Source organism: Pristiophorus japonicus, unplaced genomic scaffold (assembly GCF_044704955.1).
Source record: "Pristiophorus japonicus isolate sPriJap1 unplaced genomic scaffold, sPriJap1.hap1 HAP1_SCAFFOLD_835, whole genome shotgun sequence".
Lineage (NCBI taxonomy): Eukaryota > Metazoa > Chordata > Chondrichthyes > Pristiophoridae > Pristiophorus > Pristiophorus japonicus.
In genome coordinates this window covers 130,431-158,104 of record NW_027254757.1, presented here as the reverse complement: position 1 = coordinate 158,104, position 27,674 = coordinate 130,431, and the positions used below count along the sequence as shown (strand labels likewise).

At 42.5% G+C, this 27,674-nt stretch overlaps 1 protein-coding gene across 1 annotated transcript in view; it reads left to right on the top strand.

The window, feature by feature from the left end:
- The window catches only part of dhx15 (DEAH (Asp-Glu-Ala-His) box helicase 15), a gene marked incomplete at its 3' end in the record, with an annotated part of 160,369 nt that overhangs the window by 15,176 nt on the left and 117,519 nt on the right, over positions 1-27,674 (top strand). Inside the window, exon 2 of the mRNA XM_070874463.1 lies at positions 26,499-26,841. Coding sequence (XP_070730564.1) covers positions 26,499-26,841 — 343 coding nt within the window. The remainder of the gene's footprint in view (positions 1-26,498; positions 26,842-27,674) is intronic.

Genomic DNA, 27,674 nt, shown 5'->3' with positions numbered 1-27,674 from the left:
CGCAGCACATGGCCGGGTCGTTGTCAGAAGTACCCGGTAAATCTAGGGTACTGCTGACAACGCTAGGGTCGGTGTGCTCTCGCGTAATTCGGAAAATTCTCTGGTCGGGTCCCAAGGGTGCCAGACTGGAGAGGTACAACTGTGTTGATTTTTATATCACTTGCATGTTTCTCTTCATACTTTTTTGCAGATCTCGCTCTCTGTTTTGTCACCCTTTGCTGTTCTTTGGAACTTTTCCATTCGCCAGGATCTGTGCTATTTTTTTGCATTTTTGTAGCTTTTTCTTTTAGTTTTATGCTGTCCCTTACCACCTCAGTCGTCCATGGCTGTTTATTTGGCAAGTAGAGCTCTTGCCCCTCGGGTATAAACTGTTTCTGTATCACAAATTCATTTTTTTGAATATCTTCCACTGATCTTCTGTCGTTTTACCCATTTAAGATTTTTACCCATTAACAGTCTCCGTTACATACCATGAAGTCAGCCTTTACCTAAATCTAGCATCTTAGTAGCTGTTTTGTGTTTCTCCCGTTCAAACACTATCTTCAATTCGATCATGATCATGATCCTCTTAAACATTTTTCACAAAAGGTTATTCGAACATGGAATGCTTTATCACAGTGCTGTTGAGATACAGGTTGTATCATAACATATCACAATGTTGCTTCCAGGGCATATTGTTGTAGAAAACTATCCTGGACACACTAAAGAAATTCACTACCTTTCTGACAGGCACTAGTCTGCTTATCCCAATCTATATGAAAGTTAAAACCACCATTTAAACCACTTTGCTTTTGCCAAACGCTTGTCTAATCTTTGCATTTATACAATCTGACACTTCATAGCTGCTATCAGGGGGCACATACACAACTAATTTCCTATTGCTTAATTCTACCTATAAAGTCTCCACTGCCTGCTTGCCTCTCGTTATATCCTGTCTTATCATTGAAGTGATTTCATCCTTAATCACTTAGGTTTCTCCTTCCCCTCTGCCATTTTCCCCAACTTTCCTGTCGACCTTATAACCTGATATATTTAGTTCCCAGTCCTGACCGTCTTGTTGCCATGTCTCAGTGATGGCTACCATGTCATACCCTCCAATTTGAATTTGTGCCTGTGTAGTTTATTCCTTATACTCCATATGTTTATATAAAGAACACTTACTTGAACCACACACTCCAGCCTGTCCTTCAGCTCTAATGTTTTACTCACATGTTTCTTATTTCTCTCTCCTGGTTTAATCACTTTACATCTTTTAGTTTTCCCCTTTACCTGTAGTGCCTAAAGCACAATTTCTGACTGTTGCTCTGCTCGCTCTTCGTTTGTTTTTGAACTATTATTTGTACTAAAATTTCCACCTGAGCCTAGTTTAAAGCCCTTGTGACTGCCCTATGTATCCTTTCTGCTATGACCCTGGTCACAGAATGGTTCAAATGGAGCCCATCCCAGCAGTACAGTTCTTTCCTGTCCCGATACAGGTGTCAGTGCCCCATGAAATGGAACCCCTCTTTTCCATACCACTCCTTTCGTCACGTGTTCACCTCCCTAATCAGTTTATCCCTGTGCCAATTTGCATGTCATAGAATCATAGATATTTACAGCACGGAATGAGGCCATTTTGGCCCATCGTGTCCACGCCGGCTGACCAAGAGCTATCCAGCCTAATCCCACTTTCCAGCTCTTGGTCCGTAGCGCACATCCAAGTATTCTTTAAATGTGGTGAGGGTTTCTACCTCTACCACCCTTTCAGGCAGTGAGTTCCACACCCCCGCCACCCTCTGGGTGAAGACATTTCCCCTTGTATCTCCTCTAAATCTCCCCCCAATTACTTTAAATCTATGTTCCCTGGTTGTTGATCCCTCTGCCAAGGGAAACAGGTCTTTCCTATCCACTCTATCCAGGCCCCTCATAATTTTATACACCTCAATCAGGTCTCCCCTCAGCCTCCTCTGTTCCAAAGAAAACAGATCCAGCATCTCCAATCTTTCCTCATAGCCTAAATTCTCCAGCCCAGGCAACATTCTTGTAAATCTCCTCTGCACCCTTTCCAGTGCAATCACATCTTTCCTGTAATCTGGTGATCAGAATTGCACGCAGTACTCCAGCTGCGGCCTAACCAGTGTTCTTTACAGTTCAAGCATAACCTCCTTGCTCTTGTATTCTATGCCTCGACTAAAGCAAGTATTACATATGAATTAACCACCCTGGCCTGCTACCTTCAGAGATCTGTGGACCTGCACCCCAAGGTCCCTTTGTTCCTCTACACTTTTCAGTGTCGTACCATTTAATGTGTATTCCCTTGCCTTGTTAGACCTCCCCAAATGCATTACCTCACACTTATCCGGATTGAATTCCATTTTCCACTGTTCTGCCACCTGACCAGTACATTGATATCTTCCTGCAGTCCGCAGCTTTCTTCTTCATTATCAACCACACAGCCTATCATACCCGCAACATTCAAGTCCAGGTCATTGATATATACCATAAAAAGCAAGGGACTCAGCACCGAGCCCTGCAGAACCCCGCTGGATACTGCCTTCCAATCACAAAAACACCCATCAACCATTACCTTTTGCTTCCTGCCTCTGAGCCAATTTTGGATCTAACTTACCACTTTGCCCTGGATCCCATGGGCGTTTACTTTTGTGACCAGTCTGTCATGTGGGACCTTATCAAAAGCTTTGCTAAAATCCATATACACTACATCATACACTTTGCCTTCATCGACCCTCCTGGTTACTTCCTCGAAAAATTCAATCAAGTTAGTCAGACACGACCTTCTCTTAACAAATCCATGCTGACTGCCCTTGATTAATCCATGTCTTTCCAAATGAAGATTTATCATGTCCTTCAGGATTTTTTCCAATCATTTTCCCACCATTGAGGTTAGGCTGACTGGCCTGTAATTCTCGGTCTATCCCTTTCTCCCTTTTTAAACAAAGGTACCACGTTAGCAGTCCTCCAGTCCTCTGGCACCACAACTGTAGCCAGAGAGGATTGGAAAATGATGGTCAGAGCCTCTGCTATTTCCTTTTTTGCTTCTCTTAACAGCATGGGATACATTTCATCCGGGCCTGGGGATTTATCCACTTTCAAAGCTGCTAAACCCTTTAATACTTACTCTCTCACTATGTTTATCTCATCTAATATTTCACACTCCTCCTCCCTCATTGCAAAATCTGCATTGCCCCTCTCTTTTGTGAAAACAGATGCAAAGTATTCATTAAGAATCATACCCACATCTTCTGCCTCCACACACAGATTTCCTTTATGGTCTCTAATGGACATTCTTTCTCTAGTTATCTTCTTTCTTACTCTTAATGTATTTGTAAAACATATTTGGGTTTTCTCTGATTTTACTTGCCAACATTCTTTCATGCTCTCTCTTTGCTTCCCTGATATCTTTTTTAATTGCACTTCTTATATTCCTCGAGTTTCTGCAGTATCGAATTCTCTGTATCTGTCATAAGTTTCCCTTTTTTCCTTTATCTTACCCTGTATGTCCCTTGGCATCCAGGGGGCTCTAGATTTGTTAGCCCCACCTTTATGTTTTATGGGAAGACACTTGATCTGTACCCTCAGGATCTCCTTGAATGCCTCCCACTGCTCTGATACTGATTTACCATCAAGTAGCCATTTCCAGTCCACTTTGGCCAAATTCCATCTCAGCTCAGCAAAATTTGCTTTACCCCAATTGAGAACCTTTATTCCTGGTCCACCTTTGTCCTTTTCTATAACTACCCTAAATCTTACTGAATAATGATCACTAGATGTAGCTCGGGTAATAATCCAGAGGCTATAACCCTTGAGATCCAGACAAGACCTCTTGCCTCCTCTTCCCCATGTTATTGGTCCGAACATAGACCACAACGCCTAGATCCTACCCCCTCCCTCTCCAATATCCTTTCAAGACTGTTGTGAGGTGAGGTGGTGCATTTTGGTAAGAAGAATAAGGCCACATACTGCTTGGAAAATAAATGGCTAAATTGGTTAGAATAACAGGGATCTGGGGTGCAGATACACAAATCGCTAAAAGTAGCGAGACAAGTTAGTAAGATAATTTTTTTTTAAAAAGCACTGGGGCTCATTTCTAGAGGGAGAGAATTGAAAAGCAGATAAGTTATATTAAACTTGTATCAAATCTAGGTTAGATCACACTTTGAGAACGGTCTAGTTTCCATATTGTAAAAAGGATATAGAGACACTAGAGAAGGTGTAAAAAAGATATACTTGAATTATACCAGAAGAGGTTATACCCATCAGGAAAGATTGAATGGGGTGGGCCTCTTGTCTCTAGCAAAAAGGCTGAGAGGTAACCTGGTAGAGAGATCTTTAAGATTAAGAAAGCGTTTGATAGGATAGACTTGGGAGAAGATTGTTTCCACTTGCAGGGGAGACCTCTACGGGCCATAAATATGAGACAGTCACTAATAAATCCAATAGAGAATTCAGGAGAAACTTCTTTACCCAGAGAGTGGTTAGAATGTGGAACTCGCTCCCACTGGGAGTAGTTGAGCCGAATAGCATAGATGTATTTAAGGGGAAGCTCGGTAAGCACATGAATGAGAAAGGAATAGAAGGATATGTTGATGGCGTTAGATGAAGAAGGGTAGGAGGAGGCTCGTGTGGAGCATAAACCAGTTGCACTGAATTGCCTGTTTCTATGCTGTAAACACTATGTAATATTAAATATCTTCTCTTTTCATTCTTTGAGTGATGACCCTGAGTCTGCCCACAGATTCGGCAATCAGTGGAAACCCTCCCAAAACATTTAATAATTTTGAGAACCTCTTGATTACCTCTTTAATTTCTATTTCCTTGGGAGGAAAAATTTCATTTCTTCATAATTACATCCCATTCCTGATCTAGTTAACACTGCAGATTATTTCCATGATTCTAATCTTTCCTTTGATGGACTTCAGTAGATGAAGCCTGATTTTTCAGGGAAATTAATAATGAATCCAGGATTGGAGCTTGGTTTTAAAGGAAGTAGGTGAGGAAATTGCAGATGTTTTAGGGAATTGTCCCTTTTTTGGATTGAAAAATTGGAAATGTAACTCCGTTATTTAAGAAAGGTGTGAGGGAGAAACCCTATTAGTCTAACATTTGTTGTGGAGAAGTTAATTGGAATGTTTAATTAAGGACAGTGTGACTGGGCACTTAAGAGACATTTGAGCAGATTGGAGTGAGCCAACATGGATTTGTAACGGGTCGGTCATGTCTAACGAAGCTAATTGACTTTTTTGAGGAAATAACTAAAGTAATAGAAGGGGAATGTTGATGGATGTAGTTTATATGGACTTCCAGAAGTCATTTGATAAGGTTGTTACGAGACTTAGCTAAATTTAAAGCTCATGAAATTTAAGGCAAATTGTCAGAGATTGGTTAGGTGGTACAAGACAGTAAGGATAATGGGTAGTGTCCAGTGGTGTCCCACAAGGATCTGTGCTGGGGCCTCAACTATTCCCTATATTTATTAATGACTTGGATAACACAACACAACAGAGAGCCATATGTCCAAGTTTGCTGATGACACAAAGATTAGTAGACGGGAGCATAAATTTGCAAAGAGACATTGATAGATTAAGTGAGTGGGAAAAATTGTGGCAGATGAATTTCAAAGCCGGCAAGTGTGAGGTCCATTAAAAAGGATAGATCTGAGTATTATTAAATGGTGGAAAGCTTGGAACAGTGGAGGTCCAAAGAGATTTAGAGGTCCATGTACACAGATCACTAAAATGTAGTGGTCAGGTGCAAAAAAAATCAAAAAGGGTAATGAAATGATAGCTTTTATATCTAGAGGGCTAGAATATAAAGGGGGGAAACTTTTGTTACAGCTATACAAAGCCCTGGTTAGACCACCTCTGGGGTACAGTGTGCAGTTCTGGGCACTACGCCTCAGAAAGGTTATATTGGCCTTGGAAGAAGTACAATGCAAATTCACCAGAATGTTACCCGGGCTCCAAAGGTTAGATAATGAGAGGTGACATAAACTAGGTGTGTATTCCCTGGAATATAGAAGGTTAAGAGTTATTTTGTTTGAGGTTTTTAGGATTTTGAAAGGGTAGATAGAGAAACTTTTCTGCTGGTGGGGGAGTCAAGGAGAAGGGAACATAATGTTGAAATCGGATCCAGGCCATTCAGGAGAGAAGTTAGGAAGCACTTCTTTGTGCAAAAAGAGTGGTAGAAGTGTGGACTCTTTCCGCACAAAAGGCAGTAGATGCTAGCTCAATGAATAATTTTAACTCTGAGATCGATAGATTTTTGCTCGATTATGGTATAAAAGGATATGGGTTCAAGGCAGATGGATTGAGTGAAGATACAGATCAGCCATGATCTCATTGAATGGCCTATCCCCATTCCTATGTTTGTGTGCTCCAACACTGCAGGCAGTGCTACAGCTGTGGCCTAAATAGTATCTTTTACATATTCATCATCTTTGCTTTGCTTTTATGGTCTTTTGTACCTGCGCTCCCACTTTTACAGATCTAGATATCTGCACCCCTCGATCTTTCTGTTCCTGCATTTGATTAAGAATCTTGACTGTGCAGGGTATATTTCCTTTCATTGTCCTTTTCCCTCCAAATGTTCAACATATGCATTCAATTTCATCTGCCATCTCTCTGTCCACTCTACCGACCTGTCTGTCCTCCTGCAATCTCTAGTATTCTTCCTTGCAATTTGTCATGCCCCTGAATTTAATTTAATCAAATTTCAATATCACTGCTTTTAGTCTTCTGTTCAAATCATTTATATAAATGGAAAACAGGAACTGGTCTCAGCACAGATCCTTGGGACACAAAACTACCCACATACCACCAATCATAAAATTGCAGCTGGTGACAGACCTGTAACTGCCGTTACTTCACCTGGGGGTCGGAATTTCTTTATGCACTATTCTTATTACACTCACTAACATTCCTGTGTTGCCATCCCATATTTTAATGTTTATCTTGTGGCTAATCACTTGAAATAGTGTTTGCAGGAATTTGATGTGCACGTGTTAACTAATGCATTATAAATAACACAGAGAATCCCAACCCACCGGTGTTGGATAATTTAGTCTCTTAACATAAGTCGTGTTTGGAAGGACAGTCTATAATTGTACTGCTGGGTAGCTTTCACAATTCAAGAGGACGTAGTACAAACATTTCAAATAAACATTGTGCTGTGTGGAAATCCTCGTGACTAAATAACAAGGAAAGTTACAGGATAGTTGTGATGAAGAGAGCTTTTGGGGCTGGAAGTGAGAGAAGGATCGGTTAGTGCATGAGGTTTTTTGTATGGTGTCCAGATGTATGTGAAAGATTCTTGCCTTTTATGGGAGCTATATTTAAGTTTTGGATGGATTGGGCTTTATGGAGAGTTGTTTAGCATGAGTAGTGTTTGGTATAAAAGTGAACCAAGTTTCTTGGAGGCAGATTTAGTCAGAGGTGAGGGAATGTGGCGATTCCTTTTCGGATCAGAGGAGACTGGTCAAGAATTTTTAACATTGCAGCATAATAGATATAATATATTCATTAATCTTCTGCATTGTCATCTGTAAATCCTGCATGGTTATGCTTCTAAAATTAAGGTTGCTGAGGGGTGGGCAGGTGTCCAGTTCACAACAGTTGCAGGATCTGGCTTTTTGATGAAAAATAACTACGAGCCAGACTTGGATACATGTTCCCTTACTGTTAGATTATTATCTAACACTGATCATCATATGATTAAATTCAGTGTTCGGTTTGGAAAGGAGAAACGTAAACCTCGGTTACTAAGATTCTAGATGTTGGTAAGACTAACTTTAATGGGCTGAGATGGGGCCTGACGACAGCAATCTGGTCAAAAATGTTATCAGGTAAAAGTACAGATGAACAGTGGGAGGTGTTCAAAAATGATTGAACTGAATATAGGACTGGTACATACCCCTCAGGGGCAAGTGCTCTACTTACCAAATAAAACAGCCAGGGTCAACAAAAGAGGTGAGAGATAACATAAAACTAAAGGAAAGAGCACACAAAAGTGCAAAAAATAATGTAGATCCAGGGAAGTGGGAGAGAAAAAAGGAACAGCAAATGAAGAACTGCCTTGGTTGTACAGGACCTTGGTGAGACCACACCTTGAGTATTTGCAGTTTTGATCTCCTAATCTGAGGAAGGACGTGCTTGCTATTGAGGGAGTGCAGCGAAGGGTCACCAGACTGATTCCCAGGATTGCAGGACTGACATATGAGGAGAGACTGGGCCTGTATTCACTGGAATTTAGAAGAATGAGAGGGGATCTCATAGAAACGTATAAAATTCTGACGGGATTGGACAGGTTAAATGTAGGAAGAATGTTCCTGATGTTGGGGAGACCAGAACCAGGGGTCACAGTCTAAGGATAAGGGGTAATCCATATAGGACCGAGATGAGGAGAAACTTTTTCACCCGAGAGTTGTGAACCTGTGGAATTCTCTGCCACAGAAAGTTGTTGAGTCCAGTTCATTGGACATATTCAAAAGGGAGTTAGATGTGGCCCTAACGGCTAAAGGGATCAGGGAGGTATGGAGAGAAGGCTGGGGTCGGGTACTGAGGTTGAATGATCAGCCATGATCATACTGAATGGCGGTGCAGGCTCGAAGGGCCGAATGGCCTAATCCTGCACCTATTTTCTATGTTTCTATGAAAAGAAATGTGCCAAGGATATTGAGATTCACACACACAGTTTTTACAATTATATTAGAAGGGTAGTTAAGTATAACGTGGGCCCTTTAAGAATAGATGCGGATAATATTGCAAATGAAAATAAGGAAATAGCAGTCTTTATATATAATTACTTTCAGTCTTCACAGTCGAAGAGGATAATATACCCGATAGTCCAGGGAAGCCAGTAATGAATCACTATGGTTAACGTAAGCAAGAAAACAGTATTAGAATAAATGATGGCACTCAAGACTGATGAATCCTCAAGACCTGCTGGTTTCCACCCCAGGGTTTTAAAGGAAGTAGGTAAGGAAATTGCAGATGCTTTAGTTGTAATCTGCCTCTTGGTTCAGGAATTGTCCCTTTTTAGATTGGAAAATTGCAAATGTAACTCCATTATTTAAAAAAGGTGTGAGGGAGAATCCACAAAATTATAGACCTATTAGTCTAACATCTGTTGTGGAGAAGATACTGGAAGCTATAAATAAGGGCAGTGACTGAGCACTTGGGGGAATTTAAGCTGATTAGAGAGAACTAACATAGGTAATGGGTAGGTCATGTCTAATGAACCTAATTGAATTTTTTGTGTAAGTAACTAAAGTACTAGACAGGGGAATGTCTGGATGCAATGTTCCCTTTAAGTCGCGCGGTAAAATAAACCGTCCGTCACTCTGCTCGGGCTCACGAGCGGGGTCTTTAGTAATAGAGCAAAGTCACAGCAACCAAGAAAAGTGTCCACCAATCACGGCCCAACATTCTGTGACTGGCGTCGATTCTCACCAATAGCTATGGTGGGGTCGGGGGGGGGGTGCGCGAGGGCGAGGGACGGATCCTGAGGGTTCAACGGATGAGCTAATAGTAGGCGAGAGTGGTAGGTGCTGGATGGCTTCCCCGCGAATAGCCGGCCTGGGAAAGCGAATTCAGTGAGCTGACCTTTTACTGGATTTAGTCGTCTCTTTATCTAAACATGAGCCTTGACCTGCTCAATGTGAAATTGAAAACAGTGGCCAGTTCACCTCTTAGCCTCCTATGTATTCTGTGCAGCGGGGACTTTTTCTGAGGGAAAAAAAATGTTGATGTGCACGTGTGTGAATTACACAGTTTGCACATGTACGGAAAATACGACAATTTGGAAAAGTTTTTGAATCCTGAAGAGGAACTTTGTCAGCCATCTTGATTTCTCTTACTCGCAGTTAAAATATTAAGAATTTGTTTTGCCTGCAGAATGGCAACTGGCTCTTCTGCAGGTGGCCCTGTCGAATAAATGCTCTTCTGCTGGGAGCGGACCATCCGAAGTGACCAATTCTTGTTGGTAATAATGAGTGAGGGACAAAAAAGTTACCTTGGAAGGGCGTATGGGAAAATTGCTTGTTGCAGAAAATTGTAACAGAGACTTGAGAATCGTATAGTTCTCAGAACTTTATACACACAGCAATTATATTCCTGGGCTCAAGCTCAGGTCACACAGCTTCTGCTCGTAAAGATTAATGTATAAATTAAAAATAAATTTAAACTTGCTCATTTGGGATGTAGCTAATAGCAAGCAGCAGGGCTTTATTAGATCCCCTTGTCATTCAATGTACTAAGGCCGTGCTACAATTTTTAGCTTTCATCATTAACTGTGATCCTTTCTTCCATCGTTTACTAACAGTTTGTAATAAAGTCTGTTTGGACTTACAAAAAAAAAATTTTTTTTTAAAATCAGTACAAAAACAGAAAACTGAAAGATCTACAAATATAAAATAAGCCATTCATTTGGGATGCATACAGAAAGGTTACAGTTTCGATCTGCTCTCCTATTAAACACTATTTGTCATAGATACGAGTTAACTTGACAAATAATTTCCAATTAAAGATTTTTGCTCATTAAACTGGTGATTGAGACTCTGAGGGATTCGAGGGTTGTGAGGATTGGGCGGAAAAGTGGAGTTGAGGTCGAATCTCTTATTGAATGGCGGAGCGGGTTTGAAGGGCCGTACAGAATCATAGAATGGCTGCAGCACAAAAGGGGATCGTTCAGCCCGTCGAGCCCGTGACGGCTCTTTGCAAGAGCACTTCAGCTAGCCCCTGCCCTTTCCCCATGCCCTGCAATTTTTTTCCTTCAGGTACTTATCCAATTCCCCTTTGAAAGCCAGGATTGAATCTGCCTTCACCATAGAAACAGGACTAGGCCATTCAGCCCCTCGAGTCTGCTGTGCCATTCAATGAGATCATGGCTGATCTGAAACAACACCCTTTCAGGCAGTGCATTCTAGATCCTAACCACTCACTGCGTAAGTAAAAGATTTTCCTCATGTCGCCTTGGGTTCTTCTGCCAATCATCTTAAATCTATGTCCTCTGGTTCTCAACCCTTCTGCCAGTGGAAACAGTTTCTCTCTATCTACTCTGTCTAGACCCCTCATGATTTTGAGCATCTCTATCTTCTCTGCTCTAAGGAGAACAATCCCAGCTTCTCCAGTCTTTCCACGAAACTGAAGTCCCTCATCCCTGGAACCATTCTTGTAAATCTTTTCTGCACCCTCTCTGAGGCCTTCACATCCTTGCTAAAGTGTGGTGCCCAGAATTGGACACACTACTCCAGTTGAGACCAAACAATTGTCTTATAATGGTTCATCACAACTTCCTTGCTTTTGTACTCTATGCCTCTCTTTATAAAGCCCAGGGTCCTGTATGCTTTTTTAACTGCTTTCTCAACCTGCTCTGCCATTTTCAACGATTTGTGCACATATAACCCCAGGTCTCTCTACTCCTGCTCCTAATTCTTGTATTATGTCATTAATCAGTTAGTGACAGCCGAATGTGCTTTCTGCCAGGAAGCAAAGGTTGTGATTCCTGCCAGGGATCAAAGGTCAGCAAGAGGTCAGGAAAAAAAATAGCAAATCATGATTGAGTTTTGTCTCCTGATTTATGAGGCGATGGGGTTGGCAGTACTGAGTTTAGCCACGAACACTGGAACAGTTCTGTTCCCTCGTGTTCAGGAACTCTCCCTACTGGTAAGTGTCTCACTGTGATGGGAGGAGGGGTGCTGGAGGGCAGAACATCAAAGGGGACAAAGCAAAGAAATCTTATCTCCTCCCCCCACAAAAAGGAGAGAAGGAAGCATCAAGCATTCAAAGGCAGGCTGGACTCAATCCAGCCCTCGCACAGCAAGCAGATGCCTTATTAGTTATTATCGCGTTGGATAATGACTAGCCAAAAGCAGATCAATTTACATATATAAATACATTATTACAACTTCAGTGAGCAAAGTGAGCTGCCTAAAACCATCTTGGTGAGGAGACACAAAGAACTTGTCTGGAAAGTCAAACTGCAAATAAACTCCAACCGAAACTCAAACATCTATTATTAATACTATGAAATGTCTTGCCCAAGGGAAATTCAGATTCCATGCAGTGCCTCAGTGATCAAAGGCAATGGCAAACATTACATTGAGTGAGGTGCCAACATGGGTTGAGGAGTCTGTCAAAAAAATTCTCAAATAATCAAAACATAAGTAAGAAAATTAAAATGTAATAATTGAATGCAATTCTTCAAGTTTCCCAACTCTCCCTGCCTAGCATCCTGGGCCTGGAAACCCGACCAAACCCAAACCTGCCTTCAACCTGTCTTTGTTTGGGCTTGATAAAAATATATCAGAGAGTCGTGCAGCACAGAAGGAGGCCATTTGGCCCAACGTGCTTCTTTGATAGGACTATCCAATTAGTCTCACTCCCTTACTCTCTTGTTATAACCCTGCAATTTTTTCCTTTTCAAATATTTATCCAATTCCCTTTTGAAAGTTATTGAATCTGCTACCACCGCCCTTTCAGGCAGTGCATTCCAGATCATACCAACTCACTTTGTGAATCACGTTACATCTGTCCTCTGGTTACTGACCCTTCTGCCAAACCACTCGCAATTTTGAACATGTCTGTTAAATTTCCTCTTCAGCTTCTCTGCTGTATGGTGATCAATCCCAGCTTCTTTAACCTCAATCAATAACTGAAGTCCCTCATCCCTGGTACCATTCTAGTAAATCTCCTCTGCACCCTCTTCAAGGCCTCAAAATATTAGAACCTGCCCTGGGATTGCATCATGTGAAGATGGGAGTTAGGAGAAAGAGATAAAGTGAAGATATCAAGACATTTAACTCTTCAAAGACTCCAAAAATGAACAATGAATTGTGCAATGAACAAAAATAATGAGATCAGAATTTTCTATTGTTGGTAACTGCCAACAGAGAAAAAAAAGTCATGCTCAGATAAAAATTAAGGGAAATTTGGACTAGTTCATAGGGGCTTCCATGAGGCTTTTGATAAGGTTCCACATAAGAGACGGTTACCTAAAATTAAAGCTCGAATTGAAAGCAAATTATTGACCTGGTTAGGAGTTTGGTTTGGCGGTGGAAGGCAGAGTAGGGTAATGGGTGTATACTTCATACCTTCCTAACTTGTAGGCTAATGATTTCCATAGCACAATGTCAAAAGCCTTGCTGAAGTCTACAATATGCAATCTCTACAGACTTTCCATAGTCAACAAGAATCATAATTTCCTTGAACAGTACATTTGTGAGGCATGGCTGTTCTCCCATAAATCCATGCTGATTCTATTCTTTCCTGGTGCTTCATTATCTTTTCTTTCAGGATGCATTCTTGTGCATTAGTTACCACAGATATTAAGTTCAATTATGTAATTTTGTGAATTGTCACTGCTCTTTTTTTTAAAGTTTGATGTCTTATTATCGACTCTCCAATTCTTGGTTACTCCTTCCATTTCTAATACTGCCCTAATAAGGGCATGTGTGATGTAAAGGCCTTTTTTGGAGCCTTGTTTTCCAGTCAGTGGCTGATCAGTATCTGAAACTTTTCATTTAGTATTTACTCTGCCAACCCTCCCCCACCACCAAAAAATCCAGTTTATGTTCCTGGGGTGGGGGGGGGTGGGGGGGGGGGGGGGGCGGGCAGGAGAACGGGGGTCTGACCACCTCTTCCTTCAACACTGAAGAAGAATTGTTTTCATGTAAACTTGCTATCCCTTGGCCACTTAATATCTTTTACCACTGTCGAAATATTTCAATGGTTCCACTATTTACTTGTCCTCTGCTTGCTGCAAATATACTTGTAGAAATACTTGACATTTCTTTTCATATTTCCTGCTTTTATAACCTCACTTTCTGCTTTAGCTCTCCTAACCAATTGCTTCAAATATCTTTTACTTTCATCTCTGTCCACCTGGCTACCCACAGCTTTGTACTTCAGGCACAATTTTATTTTGCCTTCATTCCCCACATCACTTCCATTGTCACTGATCAGACTTTTCGCACTGTTGTGCTATGTATTTTTCTGTACTTGGTGTATAATACTTCTAATCACCATCCAATTTTCTTCTCTGTTTATCCCCTCTGATAGTTCTGCAAATTATAATTGTACTTTGTTATTTCACTGTAAGCCACACCTTACTCCATGGCATATTGCAATCAGTGTTGCCAAAGTGCCTCTGATGTATTAAGTAACAACCAGGAATATCCGGTCGAAAAGCACTCTTGCTTTGACCAGTTGTTGCATGTAAGAATTCAGTATTGGATCCAGGATCAAGTTTCACTCTTGTTGTATCCATCATAGATTTCCAAATCTATTGCAGTTACCTATAACAACTTCATCTGTTGCTGTAAACACTTCCATTCTTTGGGCTCAATTTTCCCCAAAGCAATTTTTTGGCATACTTGGAAGAGTTACGCCCGATTTTTTGGGGGCTGAAGTACGTTTAAAAAAAAAATATATATATATTCTAAGTTTCCTCGTTGGCTTTCTTCATTTTGGCGTGGCGTAACCCGACCTTTAGTTTTGGGGGTGGAGCCTTGATCTGCGCCAAAAAGATTGGGCTGCTATGCTAACCTGGGCCACAATGTGAGCTGAGGCTGCAGAGTGAAGCATATAGCCAGCTCGCAACACATTAAAAGAATTGAAAAACACATAGCCACAACTTACCTTCACCCTGCCCGAAGGGCTTGCCGGTCCAGTCCCATGATCTTTCTCTGTGATGGAACCGGACTGTGTGTGAACTGGCGTCCAAGAATGGGACCGGACAGCCTTCGGGTGGGGTTGGAGGTAAGTTGCTGCTATGTGTTTTTACATTTTTTCAGTGTGTCCGGGCATCTGCTGTGCCGCTTTCCTTACCTGTGCCGATTTCCTTAACTCTCCAGAAAGTTTTTCTGCAGAGGCCACATACGCTGGCCTAAGCACAACGGGAGTAACTCTCAGCTGGCCAAACTTCCCTAAATGGCCAGAATTGGCGTAGGTGGCTGGTTACGCCCCCTTTGGCTGCATAAAAAAGCTGACCTAAAAAAAATCGTAACTAACTGAGTTACACTGGTGCAAATTGATTGGGAAACTGTGGTCAACTTATGCCAAAAAAAAGCAGTCTGCTCAAAAAAAACGGCACAAATCACTAGGGAAAATTGAACTCTATGACTGTAAAGTTCTTGACCAAATCGTCCTCCTGACCGAGTGCAGACATCCAAAGTTAGTTTTCTCGGCTTTGTGTTGTATCCCTATTTATAATTTTATCGACACCCAGACGCGATAGGTGTCTCTATTATAATTACAGCGTGACTATTTGTACTGCCCCCGACGTCTGCTGCCCAGAACTGGTTCCAGAGAGAGAGAGAGACGGGGTGGATGGGGAGGGAGAGAGATGGTGGGGCGAGGGTGGGTGGGTGGGGGGAGATCGATCCTCTCTGGCTTCTGAAGTCAAAATGGATCGAATTACAATTTGCAATCAGTCAGAACTTGGGCTAGGCCCAAGTTACACATTTCCAGAGAAACTTCAGGGTGTGGCTTATCCTCCAAGGGGACCAACTAGCAATAGGACATGATAATGGAGAACCAATGTGGCCATTTTGGCAGTACAAATAAGCATGTCCTAATAATTAAGGTCTCTTTTCCATAAAAAACCACTTTAAATTCATTAAAGTAATTTGTATCTCAGTATGTTTATTGAACGTGATTTACTAAACTGTCTATAAGATCATAATCTCTCACTTCAAGGACCATTGGACCGCCCATTCTTTTTGTGTGAGATATAACAACTTGCATTTATATAACACCTTTTAATATAGCAAAACATCCCAAGCACTTCACAGGAGTGCAATCGGACACAATTTTGACACCAAACCACATGAGATATTTGGACTGGTGACCAAAGGCTTGGTCAAAGAGGTAGGTTTTAAGGAGCATCTTGAAGGAGGAGAGCGAGGTGGAAAAGTAAAGGGAGGGAATTCCAGAACTTGGGCATTAGATGACTAAAGGCATGGCGAAGGAAACTGGGAATGCACAAGAAACTAGAGTTGGAGGAACGCAGAGTTCTCAGAACAGCCCGTAGCACCCAGAGCCTTCTGTGGCCATTGGTCCCCAGAAATCCAGCTTTTTTAAGAAAAACATTTGTGGCCATGTGACAAAATGCTGCAAATGTTTTAAAGTTTATACCAAATAAAACCATTTTTCAGGCATACATTGTTACAGCTTTAAAAAAAGATAACGCTGGAAATAAATGAGCACGTCTGTCTACATCTGTAGTAAGAAGAAAGACTGGTCATGATCTAACTTTTTTCCATTCAGATGCTAACAGACCCATGATTTGCAGCATTTTCTGCTTTTGTTTCAGATACCTGACACTTTTAAGGCATCCATTTTTCTTGTTTTATTATTTCCTCAAGTGTCATACCCTTAAACTCTGGGCACATAACTGCTCTTGTACCTTCTTCAACCAGCCCCTCCTCTGTACTTTACAGCTATTATCTTTATCTTTTCTGCCAGCTTTTTTTTCACTTTCTAGGTTTGCACAGTTTTCCCCCCTCCCCCTGCAAATCCGGGTCATTACTTTGAATCCTTCTCGGCTGCCTTATTTACCCTTTTTTGTAAGGACATTAGTATTGGCACGATTCAGTGAAGTCCATTCCATTTATAGAGCCTTTCCCTACCCCAGCAATATCCTAGGCAATCTCCTCATTGTCTTCATTTTTATTTCCTGTGTCCTTTCGAACCCTCTACATTCCATATTGCCCTGGAAAAAAGTTATTTCTGGCAAACAAGGCCTTCACCATCCATAACCTTGGGTTATTCTGACATCATCAGCCTGACTGAAACATGGCTTATTGATTCCTTTCTGATTCTGCCTAGGTACAAGTGCTGTGTCTCTTTACTCCTTTAAGCACCTCAATCTCCTTCAGTGTCCTCATCTACTATCTTCCCAAGCCTCTTAATGACTTTCTGGAGAAAATCTTGCTCTTGCTGCATTCACTCAGCTTCTGTACTTAGGGATTCCTTATTCTTGACAACCGACAACTATACTTGCCCTGTTTGCCACCCAGGTTCTCCATCCTCCTGTTCTGGCTCAGTTTCACCTTGCATATAAAAATCTCACCACACACATGACAATCTTCTTAACCTCGCACTGTCTGAGGTGCCATCTTTCGGATGAGACGTTATACCGAGACCCCGTCTGCTCTCTCAGGTGGACGTAAAAGATCCCATGGTACTATTTCGAAGAAGTGCAGGGGGGTTATTCCCCTTATAACTCAATTAAAAGCACTAAAACAGATTATCTGGTCATTATCACTTGCTGTTTGTGGGAGCTTGCTGTGCACAAATTGGCAGCCGTGTTTTCAACAGTGACTACACTTCAAAAAGTACTTAAATGGCTGTAAAGCACTTTGGGACATCCGGTGATGGTGAAATTAGCTATATAAATGCAAGTCTTTTTCTTTTTCTCGCATGAGGTTTCTCCATGTCTAAATTCATCACTAATTAGACTATTGTCATCTCTTTTAATTTGCGATTGACCTGATAAACGATCAGCTTGTCCCCACCATTGGTGTCCCACCAGAGCCTGGACATTTTTCCGCCATTGACTGCTTCCTCTTGTACAACAGCCACCTTTTATGTCTTCAAATCTGAGGGTGGTAGTGTTACATGCACATGGCTCACGACAGGTGTAATTGCCTACTGATCGAGCTTGATCATCTTCAGTAGTTTTTGGTTGTCCCTCCCTCTCTGACCAAAATCACCATCTAATCCAGAATCATCCCAGAGGACAAGGGCTAGTCCCAAGCTTCAATTTTTGATGCAAACTGTCTCTTGGCCTTCCTCGTATGTGCCCTCCACCTGATGCCCAATGCACAGAACTCAAGGATTTCCACGTCTCCAAAAATTGAGCCTATTTGCTTGGCAACCTTCTCCGGTCAATTTTTACTCCTTTATGGATAGTCTGGCGGTGGTAGCAGTGATGTGATGGCATCAGAGCCAAATTAAGTCATGTATTTGGTGCATGCACTTTCTCTGAGAAATTGTTGAACAGTAGAATTGCATCCCTGGCTAAAAGTTGATTTTACCCCTCTTCTGATGCTTCGCTGGGAGCAGACGATCATTGTAGAGCCCCTACCACTGTCCAGCGTGGTATTTTTATTTATTAAAATGTGAAGAATCAAACATCCCAAGCTCTCTGAGTACAGGTACCCATACATCTTTTCCCTCAGTAACACGGTGCAGATGATGTGCTTTGGCTCTGTTGTGATTTGGGGACATGCTTCTGTTGCTTCTTAGTATTGGATCTATTTTCTGATTGCTTTCGGATCAATTGTGAAAAACTGAGGGGAGAGCGTAGAACTTTTAGTCTGAACCTCAGCAGCTGATCAGATCATAGCTGCCCCCAATTGCTGTCACATTCAGTTCTGCCTTCTGTTCCTGATGCAAGTCCCTTACAGCCTCCCTTTACCCTCTCGTATTAATAACGTATGGATCACTGCAACTGATAATCATGTGATGTCTCCATTTGCAACCATATAATCTGGTGTGTATCCTTGTAACGTTTCCTCTGCCTACCTTTGGCTCGTTTGCCGTGAAGAGTAGAGCGTTTGCTTTGCGAGTCTCGTGTCTGGCACGTGAACAATGTGGCCTGCCCAGCGGAGCTGATCAAGTGTGGTCAGTGCTTCAATGCTGGGAATGTTGGCTTGGTCGAGGACGCTCATGTTGGTGCGTCTGTCCTCCCAGGGGATTTGTAGGATCTTGCGGAGACATCGTTGGTGGTATTTCTCCAGCAATTTGAGGTGTCTATTGTACATGGTCCACGTCTCTGAGCCATACAGGAGGGCGGGTATCACTACAGCCCTGTAGATCATGAACTTGGTGGCAGATTTGAGTGTCTAGTTTTCGAACACTCTTTTCCTCAGGGGGCCGAAGGCTGCACTGGCACACTGGAGGTGGTGTTGAACCTCGTCATCAATATCTGTTCTTGTTGATAAGAGGCCCCCGGGTTATGGGAAATGGTTCACGTTGTCCAGGGCCGCGCCGTGGATCTTGATGACTGATCTTGATCCCTGATAAAGTGCAACATCCCCACCGGACCGGGGAGTCCCTGGCCAAAGTCTGCCCTAAGTGGAGGAAGTGCATCCGGGAGGGCGCTGAGCACCTCGAATCTCAAAGCTGAGAGCATGCAGAAATCAAGCGCAGGCAGCAGAAAGAGCTCCCTTACCCTCTTGTCCCACCTGTGATGGGGACTGCAGCAAACTAGACTCCCTTACCACCCTTTCCCTCAACGACTATCTGTCCCACCTGTGACAGAGACTGTGGTTCTCGTATTGGACTGTACAGCCACCAAAGGACTCATGCCAAGAGTGGAAGCAAGTCTTCCTCGATTATGAGGGACTGCCTATGAATGAGTGTGTATCCCTCCCCTGCCTTATCTCGGTGCTTTGAAAGAAGGAGAGAGCACAGAAATTCACTTTTCTATTTAAACTGATCTTGAATTTGTGCTGTTACATGCTGTGGCTGCATTAGAAAATAAGCTGGCAGTTTAAGGTATACTTTTAATAAGGTGCTGAAGTAGCCAGTTCCACATTTGTAGCAGAAGTTATCCCAAAGAGTTAAATATTTGGAATTTGCAGTTCATTGTTGGGGGCTGAAATATTTTTAGAACAATTTGATAGTTAGATTTTCTGGGGGCGGGGGACGGGGGGTGGGGGGGGGGAAACAGAATGGAAAATCTCATGATATTCTTTGAACTTAAAAAATTAGTGCTATTTAATGTCTATGAAGTGCCGTCTTAGAAACATAGAAATATAGAAAATAGGTGCAGGAGTAGGCCATTCGGGCCTTTGAGCCTGCATCACCACACAATAAGATCATGGTTGATCCTTCACCTCCGTACCCCTTTCTTGCTTTCTCTTCATACCCCTTGATCCCTTTAGCCGTAAGGGCCATATCTAACTCCCTCTTGAATATATCCAACGAACTGGCATCAACTTCTCTCTGCAGTAGGGAATTCCACAGCTTAACAACTCTGAGTGAAGAAGTTTCTCCTCATCTCAGTCCTAAATGACTTACCCCTTATCCTTAGACTATGTCCCCTGGTTCTGGACTTCCCCAACATCGCGAACATTCTTCCTGCGTCTAACCTGTCCAGTCCCGTCAGAATTTTGTGTGTTTCTATGAGATCCCCCCCTCATCCTTCTAAACTCCAGGGAATACAGGCCCAGTAGATCCAGTCTCTCCTCATATGTCAGTCCTGCCATCCCGGGAATTAGTCTGGTGAACCTTTGCTGCACTCCCTCCCTCAATAGCAAGAATGTCCTTCCTCGGATTAGGAGACCAAAACTGAACACAATATTCCAGGTGAGGCCTCACCAAGGCCCAGTACAACTGCAGTAAGACCTCTCTGCTCCTATACTTAAATCCCCAAGCCATGAAAGCCAACAGACCATTTGCTGCCTTCACCGCCTGCTGTACCTGCATGCCAACTTTCAATGACTGATGTACCATGACACCCAGGTCTCGTTGCACCTCCCCTTTTCCTAATCTGCCGCCATTCAGATAATAATCTGCCTTCATGTTTTTGCCACCAAAGTGGATAACTTCACATTTATCCAAATTATACTGCATCTGCCATGCATTTGCCCACTCACCTAACCTGTCCAAGTGACCTTGCAGCCTCCTAGCATCCTCCTCACAGCTCACACCGCCACCCAGTTTCGTGTCATCTGCAAACTTGGAGATATTACACTCAATTCCTTCATCTAAATCATTAATGTATATTGTAAATAGCCAGAGTCCCAGCACTGAGCCCTGCGGCACCCCACTAGTCACTGTCTGCCGTTCTGAAAAGGACCCGTTTATCCCGACTCTCTGCTTCCTGTCTGCCAACCAGTTCTCTATCCATGTCAGTACATTACCCCAATACCATGTGCTTTAATTTTAATCTCATGTGGGACCTTGTCAAAAGCCTTTTGAAAGTCCAAATACACCACATCCACTGGTTCTCCCTTGTCCACTCTACCAGTTACGTCCTCAGAAAATTCCAGAAGATTTGTCAAGCATGATTTCCCTTTCATAAATCCATGCTGACTTGGACCGATCCTGTCACTGCTTTCCAAATGCGCTGCTATTTCATCTTTAATAATTGATTCCAACATTTTTCCCACTACTGATGTCAGGCTAACCGGTCTATAATTACCTGTTTTCGCTCTCCCATCTTTTTGAAAAAGTGGTGTTACCTTAGCTATCCTCCAGTCCATAGGGACTGATCCAGAGTTGATGGACTGTTGGAAAATGATCACAAATGCATCCACTATTTCTAGAGCCACTTCCTTAACTACTTTGGGCTGCAGACGATCAGGCCCTGGGGATTTATCAGTCTTCAATCCCATCAATTTTCCGCCTAAAGGATATCCTTCAGTTCCTTCTACTCACTAGACCCTCGGTCCCCTCGTATTTCCGGAAGGTTATTTGTGTCTTCCTTCGTGAAGACAGAATCAAAGTATTTGTTCAATTGGTCTGCCATTTCTTTGTTCCCCATTATAAATTCACCTGAATCTGACTGCAAGGGACCTACGTTTGTCTTCACTAATCTTTTTCTTTTCACAGATCTATGGAAGCTTTTGCAGTCAGTTTTTATGTTCCCAGCAAGCTTCCTCTCATACTCTATTTTCCCCCTCCTAATTAAACCCTTTGACCTCCTCTGCTGAATTCTAAATTTCTCCCAGTCCTCAGGTTTGCTGCTTTTTCTGGCCAATTTATATGTCTCTTCCTTGGGTTTAATACTATCCCTAATTTCCCTTGTTAGCCACGGTTGAGCCACCTTCCCCATTTTATTTTTACTCCAGACAGTGATGTACAATTGTTCGAAGTTCATCCATGTGATCTTCAAATGTCTGCCATTATCTATCCACCGTCAACCCTTTAAGTATCATTCGCCAGTCTATTCTAGCTAATTCATGTCTCATACTATCAAAGTTACCTTTCCTTAAGTTCAGGACCCTAGTCTCTGAATTAACTGTGTCACTCTCCATCTTAATAAAGAATTCTGCCATATTCTGGTCACTCTTCCCCAAGGGGCCTCGTCCAACAAGATTGCTAATTAGTTCTTTCTCATTACACATCACCCAGTCCTCTAGTTGGTTCCTCGACATATTGGTCTGGAAAACATTCCCTAATACACTCCTGGAAATCCTCCTCCACCATATTGCTACCAGTTTGGTTAGCCCAATCTATATGTAGATTAAAGTTGCCCATGATAACTGCTGTAGCTTTATTGCATGCATCCCCAATTTCTTGTTTGATGCTGTCCCCAACCTCACTACTACTGTTTGGTGGTCTGTACACAACTCCCACTAGCGTTTTCTGCCCTTTGGAATTCCGCAGCTCTACCCATACAGATTCCATATCATCCAAGCTAATGTCCTTCCTTACTATTGCGTTAATTTCCTCTTTAACCAGCAATGCTACCCCACCTCCTTTTCCTTTCTGTCTATTCTTCCTGAATGTTGAATACTCCTGGATATTGAGTTCCCAGCCTTTTTATGACTTTGGTTTGAGCCGGTGGTGAAGAGCCCACTGGTCATGGGTTAGCCAGTAACCATATTAACTATGTTTTAAAGTGATAGCAGGTAACGTTCTGCATTAGTATGCTATGCAGATTATTTGAAGAAAGAATTAATTTGCATTTACATAGCACCTTTCATGTCTCCTGAGCATCCCAAAGTGTTTTATTGCTAATTAATTAATTTTTGAAGTGTAGCCACAATGTAATTCAGGCAAACCAGTCAGCTAGGTGGCACATATGGCAATGGTATAAATGACCAGATAATCTCTTTTAGCACCATTGGTTGAAAAATAAAATTAAAAAATTCATAGTCCTCTGAATTTTGCTGTGGGATCTTGTACATCTACCTGCGAGGTCTGGAATACTGGGATCAGTAAACCCATAAACCTTATAAAGAACAGTAGTAGGTTACTCCCCTGGCACTGCTCCATGGGCACCACCAGTCCTCTGTTGGACCGGCCACGGAGTCCTTTCGGCCGGTTAAACATCGAAGTCATTAACGAGGAAACAAGGCCATTAAATATTTACATATTTATTAACACTTAGCATTTAAAAAATCAAACAGTATGTCTATGCATCAGATGTAATTAACTGGGTATTAATAAACGTAAGTTTACAAAGACAGTTACTGCATCTCAGCATGAGCTGGGCTCTATTTACTACAAATTGAAAATATGCTCAATGTCCAAGATTGACAGTCAGGAAGGTTAGTTTTGATTAGGTTCCATGTATAACTAACAAGTTAAAGCTCTAAATAGCCAGTCTGTTGGATATATTAAAAGGTTAGTTAGTTCAGCTTATTCTTGATGAGCTTGCAGCTTTAGCAAAGATTCCAGAAGGTTATAAAACCTTATTCTCCTGAGTCGGCATAGTACTGTTAATTCTCTTGTGTTCCTCAGGAAAGATTGTGCTCATCTCAGGGACTTGGGTGCGATGAATCTCCATCTGTTGACATAGTAGTTCTTCCTTGTTCTGATGCCTGTTCTCTCTTAGTATAACTAACCTTCTGTTTTCAGGAGCTTAACTCTTTACAAGTATACAGTTATTTATTTGCTTATATCTACCTAGTATAGTTCTTAAGCTTAAAGTCTCTCTGAACACTTGTAACCTCTCTCGTTGTCAAAAGGTTTCTATGCATCTCTCTCTCATTCGCTCTCTATTTCTCTCTGCTCTCCTTTTGTGTTACGTGCCATTTTTTTCTATCTTTGATTCCCACAGTAAACTCCTTCAATAGCATTTTAACTAAATTGGGTGAGCTGGGGCAAGGGTGACCCGGGGGATGGGCTGGGGCAAGGGGGACCTGGGGGTGGGCTGGGACTTGGAGCAAGGGTAACCCGGGGGGGTGGGCTGAGACCTGGGGCAAGGGGGACCCGGGGGGTGGGCTGGGACCAAGGATAAGGGGTAAGCCATTTAGGACCCAGATGAGAAACTTCTTCACTCGAAGAGTTGTTAACCTGTGGAATTCTCTTCCACAGAGAGTTGTTGATGCCAGTTCGTTAGATATATTCAAGAGAGAGTTGGATATGGCCTTTAGGGCTAAAGGGATCAAGGGGTATGAAGAGAAAGCAAGAAAGGGGTACTGAGGTGAATGATTAGCCATGATCTTATTGAATGGTGGTGCAGGCTTGAAGGGCTGAATGGCCTACTCCTGCACCTATTTTCTATGTTTCTAATCTGTGTTTGTTTGCACCTTGTTGCAAGGGTTCCTGCATTTAATGGCAATATCTTGGAGAGGCACATGTATAGCACTTACCAGCAAATTTTTAATACTTGAGAAAAGTCAGATCTTGTCATTAGTTGCAAAACTTTTTTAAAATTTTGGCTTTAAATAAGAGTGATAAGACAATCCAGATAAATATTTGAAAACTTGTGAAAACTTATTTTTACTTGGGCTGGCCTTAAATAATGGCGCAAAATAGCACAAGACAAGGATGACTCTCCTTTACATCATCTTATGCAGGCAACAGACCCTTGTATTCAGCTTAGAAAAGCCTTAGTGTAGTCGGTTCGGCCCACTGGGAATCGGGTGCTAGCTGTGAAAGTCCATTTGTCCTCGCAGTGCTGTCTTTGTTACCCATGGTTCTTAGCATTGTTTTCCCAGAGTTCAGTAGGATTGTTGCAAATGTCACTTTTAGGACACTTCAGCATTGTTATGGCACTTTTGCTACAATTGTCAACCTAGATTATGTGATCTGCAGCAGGACTTGAATCCACAAACTTCTGACTGAGAGGCCAGTATTACCAGTGTGCCAAGGCTGGCAGCAATTGAGTGCAGTCTCCTCCTGTTTGTCCACTTTGAGGCGTTGAATATGATGGGACTTGAATCATGTGATTTTATGATATATTCATAAGTTCCCCAAATATTTGCCTGAAAAATAGATCCATTTAATTTTTTTTAAATCCTTTTAATATGGCAGAGAAATACCTTTTTAGTCCATTCTACCTGGTCCATCCAGGATAAACCATGTAGCTCCTCCCCTACCACAGTATTCAACTATTTTATTGTAAAAGCAAAATACTGCGGATGTTGAAAATCTGAAATAAAAAATGCTGGAAATACTCAGCAGGTCAGGCAGCGTCAGTGGGCACGCTGCGGACTCTGCATTAGGGAGAAGAGGCCACTGCTACACCACTAGGGAGCGGAGTGCTGGGCTGCAACATCGCAGCACGGACCTCGTGATATGAAGACCAGTAAGTCGGTTATCTTTAACATTTTGAGCGCCGCACCTCCGCTTTAATTTTAGCTCTGCAAGTGGCCTAAAGCCCGGTACGTGTCCTGCGAAGCTGTTTTGGGCATTGCTGCGCACGGTGATGACATGGTCATTGACGGTGCAGTGGCCTGGGGCGCTACTGGTTCGTGCCGCCTCTAAACTCGTGCGGAATTTGGCGAGTTGTTCGCGGCGCCGCACCCGAGCGAAAAGTCAATTGCGCCCCATTGGGGCTAACAGGAGGTGCAAATGCCCCGAATTTCTCCCATTTAATCTCTCCTGCCTTCCACCCTATCTCAGACCTTCCCATTTGTTCTTTCCTCCCCCCCCTCTTTCTCTGCCTCTGAACTTGCTTAAAACCTGTTACATCTCTAATAGTTTCCAAGTCTGACGAAAGGTCTTCGACCTGAAACGTTAATTCTGTTTCTCTCTCCACAGTTGCTGCCTGACGTGAGGATTTGAAGCATTTTCTGTTTTTATTTCAACTGTTTATTGATTCCAGGGCTTTACCACTACCACCCTCTCCCAAAGCCTGACGTCAATCACTTTACCATTTGCTTGTTTGAACTTGTATGCCTTTCCCCTAATGTCATGGTTTAACTTGAAATAATGTTCTGGATTTACCTTTTCTGCATCACTTATCATCTCATACCTTTTTGATGTCCCTTCTTAGTCATTTCCTTTTGAGGCCAAGTTTTCTTATGATGCAGGGGATCAAATTTATGGTGCTTCCCTGTATTGCCTCCAAAGTTTGAATGTCTCCCTTGTGTGTCCAAAACTGTACAGTATTTGAGCTGCAGAGTGCCTTGCAGTTTTAACATGTCTTCCCCTGACATGTGCTCTACTGGTTAGGCTAATTTAGTTCAGCATTCTTTGCTTGGTTTGGTACTCTGCGGTGATTGGACATGTTAACTCCCTTTGACCTCTCGACATGGCTGTTTTGACCACACAAAGGTTGGGAATTAAGTTTGTTGTTCTGAAGTCTAATTGGGAATGGAACTTAACACAGCATAAGCAAGCCAGGTAGTTTTTTCCTGTTTGATTGAAGAGTGACTTAAACAGTCACATTTTTGTTGGCAAATCCATGTAGCACTTGAAAAGTTATGATATCAAGTAATAACTTGCTACGAGACTGAAAATGTAATCTCTTGAGATATTATACCCATTATTTGATTTATCATCAATATGACTGAAGGAGCAAATTTACCAGTATTGGTAAACTTGTATTAAGGCAACGAGAAGTAAAATGTAAACCTTTATTTTCATCAGCAGGAAAGATAGAGACAGAGACCGTGACAAAGACTATGATCGTTCAAAGGACCGAGATCGGGACCGAGACCGAGATCGAGATCGGGATCGGGAGAAAGATTCAAGGAACTTATCCAATCCAGCTTTAACTACAGGAGGTGGCATGCCCCTCATTACAACTCCGGCACTTCACCAACAGGCTATCAATCCATTTACCAACTTGCCCCATACTCCACGCTATTATGAGATCCTGAAGAAGAGACTTCAGTTGCCTGTGTGGGATTACAAGGAAAGGTTCACTGAAATCCTGACCAAACACCAGTCCTTTGTACTCGTTGGTGAGACTGGCTCTGGAAAGACAACACAGGTTGGTAAATTTTAATCAATGTGAAATTGATTGTGCAAATGTACAGGCTATTCCTGGTAATTTAAAGCCTTTTTTGCACAAAAGAAATTCAAATTATCCAGTGATGTATGAATTAACTCACTTCGATTTAGAAAGACTTCCATTTATATAGTTCCTTTCACGACCACCAGACGTCTCAAAGCTCTTTACACAGCCAATTAAGTACTTTTTGAAGTGTAGTCACTGTTGCAATGTGGAAAAGGCGGCAGCCAATTTGCGCATAGCAAGCTCCCACAAACAGCAATGTGATAATGACCAGATAAGCTGCTTGTGTTATGTTGATTGAGGGATAAGTATTGGATGTGTTTATTTGTACTGTAAAAATGGCTGCTTTTTGTCTCTGATTGGTCCCCTTGGAGGATAAACCACAACCTCAAGTTTCTCTGGAATGTGTCTGAAACCGCCCAGCCCAAGTTCTCACTCGCTTCACAAATTGTAACTCAATCCACTTTGACTTCCAGAAACCACAGAGGATAGATCTCCCTGAGCTTGCCCCCCCCCACCGCAAGTGCTGCCTCCCCCAGCTGAAGTCCCTTGCCCCACCCACCCCCAGCACTGGTGCATGACACCGCACCACCCCCCCCCCCCCCCCCCCCCCCCCACCCCCGGCCATAGATGGGACATTGTGTGCAGATTGTTAACAGGTTTATTGGGTATGAAGTGAATAGTGACAGGGTCGTGACTTCTGGATTGGAAGAACCTCTCTCTCCTCCATTCCCCCTTCCACCCCCCCCCCCCCCTCTCTCTCTCGCGCTCGCTCTCTCTCTCTCTCTCTCTCTCTCTCTCTCTTTTCC